Source organism: Babylonia areolata, chromosome 1 (genome assembly GCF_041734735.1).
Source record: "Babylonia areolata isolate BAREFJ2019XMU chromosome 1, ASM4173473v1, whole genome shotgun sequence".
In the NCBI taxonomy this organism is placed as follows: Eukaryota; Metazoa; Mollusca; class Gastropoda; order Neogastropoda; family Buccinidae; genus Babylonia; species Babylonia areolata.
The window spans coordinates 49330221-49343213 of NC_134876.1; the positions used below are offsets into that span (position 1 = coordinate 49330221).

General features: G+C 37.9%; 1 protein-coding gene across 5 annotated transcripts in view; it reads left to right on the plus strand.

Moving 5' to 3' along the window:
* Positions 1-12993, plus strand: part of LOC143283663 (uncharacterized) — a 101113-nt gene that overhangs the window by 68133 nt on the left and 19987 nt on the right. For all 5 annotated transcript variants that reach the window (XM_076589881.1, XM_076589886.1, XM_076589903.1 and 2 more), the window contains 2 exons: positions 246-373; positions 1336-1555. In XM_076589881.1, the coding sequence (XP_076445996.1) occupies positions 246-373; positions 1336-1555 (348 nt within the window). The remainder of the gene's footprint in view (positions 1-245; positions 374-1335; positions 1556-12993) is intronic.

The following is a 12993-nucleotide window of genomic DNA, read 5'->3' on the forward strand; positions in this document are numbered from 1 at the left end:
GGGTAAAAACGGTCATGCAATTAAAAGACCACTCGTTTACTTATGAGTGAATGTTGGAGTTGCAGACCATGAGTTTCAGTTTCAGTAGCTCAAGGAGGCATCACTGCGTTCGGACAAACCCATATACGCTACACCACATCTGCCAAGCAGATGCCTGACCAGCAGCATAACCCAACGCGCTTAGTCAGGCCTTGAGCAGACCATGAATGCAGAAGAAGAAGAAGGTGTGTGTGTGTGTGTTTCAGGGTCCATTGCAGGGAACACGGTTGCGGATCTGAAAGAACATCCTGCAGAACCCACCAAGGCTTTGGGGGAGAGCTCACCTGATGCTGAACAGGATGAATTTAAACAGAGGCTGCAGCAGTTGGAGAAGGTTTCTGTCTTCATGTTGTTCTTGGTGTTTAATGTTTTGTTGTCTTGTGTGTGTGTGTGTGTGTGTGTGTGTGTGATGTGTGTGTGTGTGTGTGCGCGCGCGCCTGCATGCATGCATATGTATGGGAGTGCACAATTAAGTGTGTGTGTGTGTGTGTGCCTGCATGCATGCGCTTGTGTGTGTGTGTGTGTGTGTGTGTGTGTGTGTGTGTTTGTTGCTGTTTTTTGTCTATGTATCTAAATTTCATTATTCATTCTGTCAGACTACAGACATCCTACAATAACATCAGTGCATGTGTACCACGGTCAGGACAAAGTATATCCCTGCCTAACTGGTGGGTTCGAAATATAGATCATTTGCATGTTTTAAGCACAAAAATGTGTAATGTTTGTTGTTGTTGTTATTGACCCACATCTGTGCTGATAGAATTTTATTTTGCCAGTACCCACCCCCCCCCCCCCCCCACCCCAGAAGAGAAGAAGATGATGTGCTAAAAAAGGGTCATGCACTCTCCTATCATTCTCCGAGGCAAAGTCTGTTGTGACTGGAAAGTAACATGTTGCGATACACAGTGTTTTATTTTAGGTTTAAAGCATATTGATTTTTAGGTTTATGATGTGATGATTTGCCTTTGCAGTTATATTATTGTTTTGTTATATAGATTCATATAATTGCAAATATAAAGCATGTATATATATATTTATATATTACACACACACACACACACACACACACACACACACACACACACACACACACACAGTGTGAGAGAGAGAGAGAGACAAGACAAGACAAGACAACTGGTTTATTGTACATCAGCCTCAGGCCATTATAGCATTATTGTTATTACACAGGATAAGGGAATGGTGAAGGTGACTGAAGTCTAGAGCCTTACTGCATACGGATGTTGCGCAATATAAATGATATTTTATTCCATCGTCACCACCATCATCATGAAACAGGACAAAGGTGCAGGGGATGGAAAGTCGGCCTCTCTGCCAGGCTCCATCAAGGAGGAGGACCAGGCCCCGGTGCCCCCAGGTGGTGCATCACCCAAGCTGCCTCAGGACCTGGACAAGCAGAGCGAGAAGAGCGCCAAGACAGGGGTCTCCCAGAAGACCGAGAAGAGCGACGACTCCAAGAAGAAGAAGGCCAAGTCACCAGAGGAGCCGTTTGTTGTTGGTGAGCTGAAGAGTCTCTCTCTCTCTCTCTCTCTCTCTCTCTCTCTGTCTCTCTGTCTCTCTCTCTCTCTCTCTCTCTCTCTCTCTCTCTCTCTCTGTGTCTCTTATCGTTATCGTTATCTCTCTCTCTCTCTGTTTACATTGTTTAACAAGTTTCCTTTGATCATTTACTTTTTCGTCTTTTCTTTTCACTGCCTGCATCAGTTGAAGTACCCCTCTTGGTGTTTGAGCTGTCAGACGCTACTTGCTGATAAAAAAAAAAAAAAAAAAAAATTGTCCTTGTAAACATCTCTCTCCATTAAATTTTCTCTATCTCTCAGTCTCTGTCTCTTTCTCTCTCTCTCTTTCTCTCTCTCTCTCCCTCTCCCTCTTGGTGCATTTGTTCCGTTTCATTTTCTTTGCTCATTCCTCCTGTGTTGTCTTTGAAATCAGTTTCATTATCTGTCCTTGCGTGTTTTCATGCTTCTCCATTTTGACATGTCATATCTCCTTTCGTTTTTTTTTTTTTTGTTTGTTTGTTGTTTTTTTTAAATATATCAGCTGCACTGCTGCATGAATAGATATCTGTCTGTATTATTTTATGACATGACTGTCAACTCTCTTTGTGTGTGAGTCAGTAAAATGGACTGCTTTCCAAACAGGTGTGGTACATCATGGTAATTTTTTTTTTTTTTTTTTTTTTTTTTTTTAGCTTTTCTGTCTGATGAAGAGCACTGACATACTGTTGTGATGCTAGGCAACACGGATAGAAAAGGGGAGTTGGAGCAGCTCTATGGCCCAGTAGAGCAGCCTCCCAAAAAGAAGGGTGAGACATCAGTTGGCAATGCACGTCTTTGCTGTGCTGTGAATGAAAACAATGGGTTGCATGCATGGAATGGGAAAACTGCCTGTTTGAGAGGGTGTGGGAGGGGAGTGGTTTTCATTTGTTCACCAGATGTGAAATGTTGATATGTGTGTGGACAGCATGTTTGATGGAGGAGTGAGGACTTACACGCATGGGATGTTCATTTGCTCCATTGTGAGGTGGATAATCAGAAAAGCAAGAGAGGCAAGGCCTTCAAGACTCACTTGTGATAAATTAAGTCCCCTTGCATTAATTACAGAGTAATTTCTCTTTTTTACTATCTGCACCAAAACGTTTGCAAAAACAAATAAAAGTTCCATGTTTAGCAAAAGAAGTTCCCGTTTGAACAAAAAATGATAATAATAACTGCTCTTGTTGTTGTGTCAGAATATGAGATCAAAGTGCCAAGTTTAGAGAATACAAAAAAATATTAATATAACAGTAAATGCAGTTTGCATATAATTAGGCTTCTTTTTTTCTTTTATTGTGACCATCCCAGAGGTGCAATATTGTTTTAAACAAGATGACTGCAAAGAACTGAATTTTTCCTATTTGTATGCCTAATTTGGTGTCAATTGACAAAGTATTTGCAGAGAAAATGTCAATGTTAAAGTTTACCATGGACACACAGACACACGGACACACACACACACACACACACAACCGAACACCGGGTTAAAACATAGACTCACTTTGTTTACACAAGTGAGTCAAAAAATTGTTGAATAAAAGTGACACTAAGTCATATGTTAGTATCAGTGAAACTTGCAAATATTATACTGTGTTTGTGTTACATTTGTAGCAAAATTTCATTGTATTGAAGGCTGGTTTTGTTGTTGTTATTTCCTAAGAAGAATATATGCTTTTGAAAAACAGAAAAAAAGAAATGGGAGTATTAGAAGCCATTGAAAGCATGTGTATACCACAGATTTAAATTTTCACACTTATGGAAATGTGTTTGTATTGCAACATAATTCATTGAAAGAATATTGTCAACAAGATCAGGGATCATTACTTGTGTTTGCAATATGTGTACATCATGCTGTTTTTAGTGTAATGTGAAAAGTTATTAGTTCATGTAATTACATTTTCATGTTTGATCACAACCACTATAGTGACTAGGATAAACAAGCTTAAAAACAACCATTGGAATACTTGTTCATGAGTACAAATCCATGTCTTAAAATGGATGAAAACATATTGAAACAATCATTCATTAACAACTTTAGATTATTTTTGGTGTCTTGTCCCCTCAAGCACACACAGTCCACAATCATTATGTTTGTACTATTTATCAATATCTGTCAAGCTGAAGCTGACACATTTATAAGCACATGTACAAACACATGTTAATGTGTATGTCTCTGAAGGGGCCATACACCTACACATTACAAAGTCCTGCCTGGGTTTTGATTCCACCAATAACTTAAAATTGGAATGGATGAAGGTGTTGAAAGAAAACTTGAGATGCCCCAACCTGTAGAACAAGTGTTCAGCTTCAAACACACACACACACACACACACACACACACACACACACACAAATATATATATATATATATATATATATATATATATATATATATATATATATATATATTTAATGAAGGCAAATGACCACTCTTTAAAAAAAGCAAAGAAAGAAAGAAAGACGTTTAACTTGCTGTGAATAGTGTTGGACTATCAAAAGTTCTACCAGCTCCTATACTGCTATCCAATGAGAAATACTTGCTATCAAGGGAAACAGTCTATGCATTCTTATCAATCACTGTTCTCCACTGATTCTCTCCTCTTCACACACACACACACACACACACACACACACACACTCACACATGTGGGCACACTCGCATGCAATCGCATGCACACACACAGACACACACACACACACACACACACACACACACACACACACACAGAGCAACAGCAGCAGCTTGAACACATTGCAACTCAGATTGGTCACATTAGATACCTGTTTCAGTCTGATTTTTTTTTCATTCATGTGTCCCAAACAGCATACAGACAATAAATTACAACTTATGAGTTGTAATCACTTTCACACTGTGTTATGCATAACCCTAAAATAGATGTCTTTTACAATAAAGTTGAGAAATTAGTGAAAAACATCAGGGAAGGGCTGTATGTTTCCAATGGCAAGACACAAATTTTGATCATTTAAGAGTGTTGTGGGTAAAACCCTTCAACTCTGAGCAACTTTTTTTCATTTAAATATTTCAGTGTTTTCACATTCAACCAACATTTCTTTGAATTCCAATGTAACATTCCTACAGGTGTCTATGAGTGAAAGAGTCACAGAGGACAGACATAGCAATTAAGTCACTTTCAGATTCAGAAGTATACATCTTACAGTGAAGTAAAACTTCTGGATTCAAAGAAGACAGGTAGTTAAAAAAACAAAAAAAAACCCATCATTTTCAGATTCAGAAGTGTAGATATTCTAGCTGAATAAAAACTGCTGAATTCAAGACATGGTATTTAAAGTCACTTTTAGATTCAGAATGATACAAATTTGAATTAGATGAGACTTCTTCTGGATATGTTGAGTGATTGTTATTATAAGATATTTAACAATAGTCACTGCTGTCACTAATAGTTTTGTGTCATTGTGATGAGGTTGCACGTTCACAGCAGTTATGAATTATTGTTTTTCTTAATCCTTGTATATCAGTATGAGACTATTATAACTGGTTGTTGGTTGTGTTCTGTTAAAAAAATATTTTTAAAAAGCCTTATGAATTCCAAGATATTGGTACTTTTGTTTTAATTAAAAACATTATATTTTACTTCAAGTGATAACATTGGAATTTTCATGGTAAACATTCAGTTTTGAGTACTGTATTTGTTGTCATTTAGTCAAAAGAAGGAACATGAAAGAGATTAAAAAGAGGCAAGCCCAGCCTTTTTTGGTGTGTTTGTATGTAATTTTTCTGTTCTGGCCATTATTTTCCCCATTTTATGTTCACTTCAAGGAGTTTTATGCAAACCTATTTGACTGACTGTATGTAGACGTGAAAAAGCACAGTGTGGTTGTAATGTAATGAACTGATGTTGACTTCCCCTAACAACCACGTCTGACTGATTTCAGTGAAAAGCAGTGCTTAAAAATGCACAGTGCGGTGGTGTGGTGGCTGTTGTTTTTATTCACATTCTGTGCATTTTGAAGGGATTGTGATGGTTGTAAGAATCAAGTTGCCTTCTTTATGATTTACTGAATTAACGTTAATTTTATTCCCCTGGTACTTATTTATCCACAACACCCATTTACTTCCCTTGGACTGAGTATGGATTTTTCCAAACTGCAGTGGGCACATTAAGTTTAAATTTCTCAATCAGTTGCATATTCACTCAATGCTTTTAGTTTGTTGGGTTTAGGATCTTTGTTGTTTGCTGGTGTTTTCAAGGGGTTTGAACTTGTGTTTAATGACAGTGTATGAGTTGTTGTTTTGTGTATGTGTGTGTGTGTGTATTAAGAATGGCTTTTGACAGTATAGTCAGCTGTCGTATGACTGGTCCACAGAAACTTTAGTGCAGATTCATTAATGGGGTACAATGTGCTAACAGAGATGAAGTATTATCACCTTTTGACAGCAGCATATTACATTACCAAGAGGATCAGTGCTTTTTTTCTTCTTCTTCTTTTTATTTTTTTTTATTTTTTATTTTATTTTATTTTTTTTTTAAATAATTGCTTTGCAAATGAATAATTGGGATGAATCAGAAAGAAGGTTACTTACGTTTTGTGTATGGTGTGTTAGCTGTTGCACTTTCACTGTTCATAATCATTTCTCCCCAAAACACTATGACTTGTCTGGCACCTGAAGAGAATATATGTGTAAAGCACTTGTCCATGCACCACAGACAATGAAAATGTTAAATAAGTTGTAGTGTGTGTCTGCACTTTGGATTTTTTTCTCTTATTTTTGTGCAAGAGTTGAAGAAGATGATAAATGCATATTCAGCATGTATGGATATGTAAACAAATAATGAAGGAAATGTTGCTACAGTGCATACTCAGTTGTATTTTTCTTCTAGCAAAAAGAAATAATTAATGAAAACTTTAACAATGCTGTCTCTCAAGTTTTCAATTTCCTGATGGTAAAAACAAATAATGGGAAAAAGGCACTGCTCTCAGCAACGCTCACTGTCTGTCTGTCTTTTTTCCCCTAATGGTAAGAAAATGATGGTTTGCAAAGAATGACCATTAAGCACTGCCCAACACACACTACTGACTTGACCTTAGCAGACAAGGACAAAGCAGAGACCAAACCAAAGGACAAACCTGCCCCTCCGGAGACATCTCCACATAAGTCAGACAAATCCCCACATCAGCCTGGTAAATCAGAGCCACAGCAGCAAGAGGTGCCCTCACCCAAACCCAAGAAATCCCCACGGCCAGAACCAGCAGGTCAGGAGACTCCAAGAGACGAACCTTCCAAAGAAAAGGACAAGGGTGAGAATGGTGTGGTGTGGTGTGGAAACACGTACAGCTCTCCGAAAACGGCACTGTCAGATAGATAATTGTTTCACCCACACAGCCAAAGTTGTTGTTTTTTTCTGCTGATCACGGAAACAACAAAGGATTCTGCACTGGTGTATAGATGATATGTTGACCCACACATTAGTTATTTTTTGTTTGTTTTTTGTTGTTGTTTTTGCTGGCTAGGCAAACAAAATAGTACACTGGTGTATTTTTTTTACTCACTGAATAAAAAAAAAGCTCCAGTGAAAGTAGATAGTCAGTAGGCATTTTTTCCCCCTGCTCCTTGTTTCATGCTTTCAAGTTTATATTGCATCAGTTAAAACTCACCCCTTGTCACTTACAGTGTTGAATTTTCTTCTGCACTTCGGTTCCAAGAGATTTTATAAAATACTTGACTGTCAATCAGTGAAGTAATTAATGAAATTAGAACCTGTATTCATGCAGACCAGTTTTTACCCAGATAAGTGTAAATGTGAAAAGTTAGTCAGTGGGAAGAGCACACACAGAGTTATTTGTGTTGCTGGTGAAGAGCTTGAATGTTGTAGCTGTTTAACTCCTGTTGCATGCACTGCAAATACCAAATGTTGCATCCAGACTTTTTCTGGCATGCAGGATTTCAGTGTGATTGTCTGAAGGAATTCTCTGTTCACAGTTTAACTGTATTGACTCCCAGATCTGTTTAAAGATACACTAATTTCATCATTTGAATGTTTTTGTTAGTGAATCGGTATTGGAATTATTGAATCATTCATGAGCATTCTTTGTTCATTTGCGAAAAAAGTGCTTTGAATGTCCTGTTTTGATCACAAAGTTACGTTTGAACCCTTTCTGATGCACTGAATTACAAATTTAGTTACTATTATTCAAAATTTACATGAAGTGTTATGAACCATCTGTTTTGTTTGTTGAGTGGATGTCATACAAAGTTCAGTTTACTGAAATGAATCAGATTTTCTGTGTAACTCTTGTCTCTTTAAAGTTATCATTTTCAAAGAGAACCTGCTCTAAATAAAGTAAAGAACAGTTTCTAAGCCCACTGCTGTCAGTATCAAATGTTCTCATTCGGTCAAATATCGAACTCTAGGTGCATGGAAATGTGTGGAGAATGGAAGCATAAAAAGAAATGAGAAACTGATAACAGTGTAACTAGATTTTGAATAACCATCATGCACACTCATTTTCATTAAGGCAAATGTTGACAGATTGTCATGTGAATGACAGTGTGCATGTGTATGTGTATGAAAGCATGCACATTCATTTCTCTCATCTTGTGTTCTCTGATTCTGTCTTTGCAATGAAACTTGTGATGAAATGTGAAGACTGGCGTTTCGTGAATGCATCTTTAAGAGTGTATCTCAAAGTTCCTGACCAACACTGAAGAAATGTGTATCTCTAAAAGCTGGCTGAAGCCAAAAACATATTATGAAAAGACGCACAGAGTACAATTATTCCTATGGCCTTAACGACAATACGGATCTCCTCGACACCATCATTTGAAATGTTCTGTGGCACGTCATGCCTTATTCTGATGGTGACCTGTGTTTTTCTCTCTTTCACTGTTATATTTGCAGTGTGAACTTTGTATCAGTCTCCTGTGATGGCCATTTCATCATGAAAATCTTGGAGGGACATAGCCATAGACCCGTCTTGGGGATGGGATTCATATTCAGTCAGGTTTTTTGACAAAGCAGTTGTCATCAGTTGATTTTTTTTTTTTTTTTTTTAACTGTTTACTTAGCAGTATTTACTTCCCTTCCATTTATTTGTTTATGTAACCCCCTTGTTTTTCCTCAAAGCCTGACTAAGTGCGTTTGGTTACACTGCTGGTCAGGCATCTGCTTAGAAGATGTGATGTAGCGTATGGATTTGTCTGAAAACTGTGTTGCCTCTTTAAGTAACTGAACTGAACTGAACTTCATTTGCTACAATCTGTCCAATTCAGCAACACACTTTTTTTTTTCTTTTTTTCGCAATACTGGAGCACACATTCTGGAAGCATTCAGCAGTATATGATTGAAACTAGACTGAAATTGTCATCTGCGTACTGGAATTATCAAGATGACCTTGAACAGTGTGTTTATTAATGTTGGTTGTTTTCCACTTTAAATGACTTACATTTGTCTGGATTAGATATTGAAAGATGAATTCAGTAACATGTTCTTTTACGCACAGATAATACCCTAATTCCAGATTAGGTTTCGGTTTAGTATAATGTGTCCTGCATGTGTTGGATTAAAACAGGCATCATTAAAGCAACCCAGAAGCAGTGGCTAGCTTCCTCCTGGGGGAGTCTGGCTGTCATTGATCACTGCGGGTTCATTGAGTCATGATAGTCTGAAAAAGTATTTGAAAAAAAAAAGAGAGAACAATTTCCAGGGCTCTAAAAAATCTTTGAAAAAAATCTGTTTTACCCCTCATCATCTGGAAGTAATCGTGGAATTTTGATAAAATCCATTGCCAGTCTCATCCAACAAAGATGCAAGTTAAAGCATTAAAAAAAAAAATAAAAAAAAAGAAAAGAAACCCCAAATGAATAAACAAAAGTGATGAAAATTGAAAAAAAAGGATGCCAGAATATTTGCCATTCTCTTTCATCAGTGGGGTCAGATATTTTTTTTAATTCAGTTTGGCTTTGTGCTTTGTAAGGAAAATGTTCAGTCTTTTCTGGAGAAGGTCTGGAAAAAGGCATGGAATTTTGTTTACCTGTCACTGTGTGGAATACTGGCACTGACATTGTTCCAGAACAAGTCATACTGCGACTATGAATGAGGTGTTGGATGAGTAACAAGGTAGATGGTATGGAAAAATAGGGCATCTCACCCTTTCTCCCGAAAAAAATAATGATTTGATTACCATAGAAATTTATCTAAGTTTCTAAAGCATAGCTCATCGATATGTTAGTGAAAAAAGCTTTGTGCATGTTTTTCATCTTCATTGTGCACACCTCCAGTTGCACCATGATTTCATGGCAAGTTACCTCCAATCTGCACAACATCAAACCAGTCTGCATGGAATGCACAGCACCCCAGGATTCATTGCACTTCAGAAATATGTACAACCTCCTCCACCATCACCCCTTTCCTGTCACCAGCAAAACGCTCCCAGCGTCCGAAAAAGGAGAAGACAGCCTTCCCAAGAAGGGGATCAAAAGCCATGGAGGCAGAACTCCAAGCCAGACAGGAAAAAGAGAAGGCAGCCTCTCAGGTCAGAAGTGAAGCAGAGCTACCAGAGAACAGCAAGCCTGAAGAAAAACCAGTGGAACAGGAGGTGAAAGAGAAATCTCCTGAGCCACCAGCACCAAGAACCAAGCCGGCTGAAACCGTAGAACCTGAAGCCAAGACCAGTGGTGAAAAAACAACAACTCCTCAGGAGGGTGAGGTCATGCTGCAGTGTCTTCACAGTCAGTGCTGTTGGTTTGTGGACACACTGCACTCAGATATTGCCAGGACGCACAAAGGGAGGTCATGATGTGGTATCTTCACATTCAGTGCTGTTGGTTTGTAGACACTGCACCCAGTGCTTCACAGTGGCACACAGCACCACACTGTGCCCATCTTGTGTTCAGCACCAAGCTTTCAGATGGTGGTGCACTTGAGGAGGATGAGGACTGATGTGTCTTTTTGTTTTATCAGTCTTAAGTGCTTCATCTGGCTTTATTTGTTTTTAGTACAATGTTTTGGTGGTAGTGATGGGTACATACAATAATTATATGCACATATGTATATCTTATCACACTGAAGCTAGAGGTTATACCAAGCCATACATTTCTGCTTTTGTCTTGAGTTCACATATATATTACATGGCATTGTTTAAATTCTAACTTGATAGCATAATGTTTATGCAATCAATAGCTAGGTAGTGTTCACTGTGGATTGCTGTAGAAAATGTTATTAGTATTTAGATTTATCAGAATATATGAAACATGTTCAGTTACTATAATCCATGTTAGAGACAAGATATAGCCTCATTATGATCACTCTGCGATCAAAATCACATCAGTAGACTGACATTTCTGGACTTTTTTTTTTGTACATGCTACTTGGGTCTGATTGTGCAGCTGTGTATGTATGCATGTACTGTATTGTTGAAACATGTACAGATTTTTGTGTGTACAATGTACTGCATTAGAAGTTGTATCCAGATACAATATTTTGAAATGAATTGGCTGAAATGAATGTATAACTAGAGAATAGCATTTGTCAGATCTTTTCTGACTGACAAGTAAAACAAAAACAAATATGAAGAGAAAAACTGGAACTTCATTCCAGAGAGACATTTGATCTAGTAATGTTAATAAGCAGCTGATATGAAAGGGGAAAAAAATCCAGACTTTGATAAATCTAAGGACAAACTAAAAACATACATTGTTCATTGCTCATTCAGTGATTTAAGAGCAATGTAAAGTGTTTTTTTGTCAGGTTTGTAGACCTTGTAGTTGTACTGTTGGCACACCTGATATTAACTGGTCACTACAATCAATCAGTTTGGCTGAAAACTATGCAATTGTAGTTTATCAATATGCTTTTGTTATGATTTTTTTTTTGTCACTGTAATGTTTGGGTTTTTTTTTTCAGGGTATTCCACAATCATTCCACCATGATTTCTAGAAGTTGGATATCCTTTTCCTCCTGACCCTTTCTTCATATTATTTTTGTTTGCCTGTTTGTTGTTTCAAACAGTTATAGCTTAAATCAGTTTGTGTCTTGACTGGTTTCTGACTCAGTTGCCTGCACAGTCTTAGCTTTTTTTGCTTTTTTTTTGCTTTTTTTATCCAGGTCAATTACAATAACCTGCGGCAAAGACATCTGAACTCTGAAGGTCAATCGTGTGTTCACTTTCTGAAGAATGGTTCTGTATACACTATTTGTAAACTCTGCGTTTATATATTTAATGCCCTGAAGATATGACAGGAATTCTTTGACAGCAATGAAGAAATCCAGAATTAATTTACTATGCACAGGAAACACGTTTGTTCTACAGGTTTAAGTTAGTATGTATTTTACATTTTGTTGTCGCTGCATGATTACCATATTGTGTACTTTTGACCGCTTTCTAGGGGCTGGAGACCTGGAGATTAAAGTTTTTGTTCTTTTTTTCTTTATGCAGGTCAACCACCTCTTCCCACTGTTCACCTTACTCTGCCTGTCACCTCTGTATCTTTTCTCACACCTCTTTTTCACTCTGTGTATTGTCTGTATCTTTCCTCAACCCTCTCTTTCTCTCTGTTGATTGTCTGTTTGTTTCTCATCTCACCTGTCTCTTTCACCCTGTGTATTGTCTGTCTCTGTGGTTGTTGTTTTTTTTCTCACCCCTCTCTTTTCACTGTGCATTGTGTGACTCTGTATCTTTTCTCATCACTCTCTTTCACTCTGCGTATTGTCTTTCTGTATCTTTTCTTGCTCCTCTCTTTCATTCTGCAAGTTGTCTATTTATCTTTTCTGGTCCCTTCTCTTTCACTCAGCATGTTGTCTGTCTGTATCTTTTCTGGTCCCTTCTCTTTCACTCAGCATGTTGTCTGTCTGTATCTTTTCTGGTCCCTTCTCTTTCACTCAGCATGTTGTCTGTCTGTATCTTTCCTGGTCTCTTCTCTTTCACTCAGCATGTTGTCTGTCTGTATCTTTCCTGGTCTCTTCTCTTTCACTCAGCATGTTGTCTGTCTGTATCTTTTCTGGTCCCTTCTCTTTCACTCAGCATGTTGTCTGTCTGTATCTTGTCTCGTCCCTTCTCTTTCACTCAGCATGTTGTCTGTCTGTATCTTTCCTGGTCTCTTCTCTTTCACTCAGCATGTTGTCTGTCTGTATCTTTCCTGGTCTCTTCTCTTTCACTCAGCATGTTGTCTGTCTGTATCTTTTCTGGTCCCTTCTCTTTCACTCAGCATGTTGTCTGTCTGTATCTTTTCTGGTCCCTTCTCTTTCACTCAGCATGTTGTCTGTCTGTATCTTTTCTGGTCCCTTTTCTTTCACTCAGCATGTTGTCTGTCTGTATCTTTTCTGGTCCCTTCTCTTTCACTCAGCATGTTGTCTGTCTGTATCTTGTCTCGTCCCTTCTCTTTCACTCAGCATGTTGTCTGTCTGTATCTTTTCTCGTCCCTTTT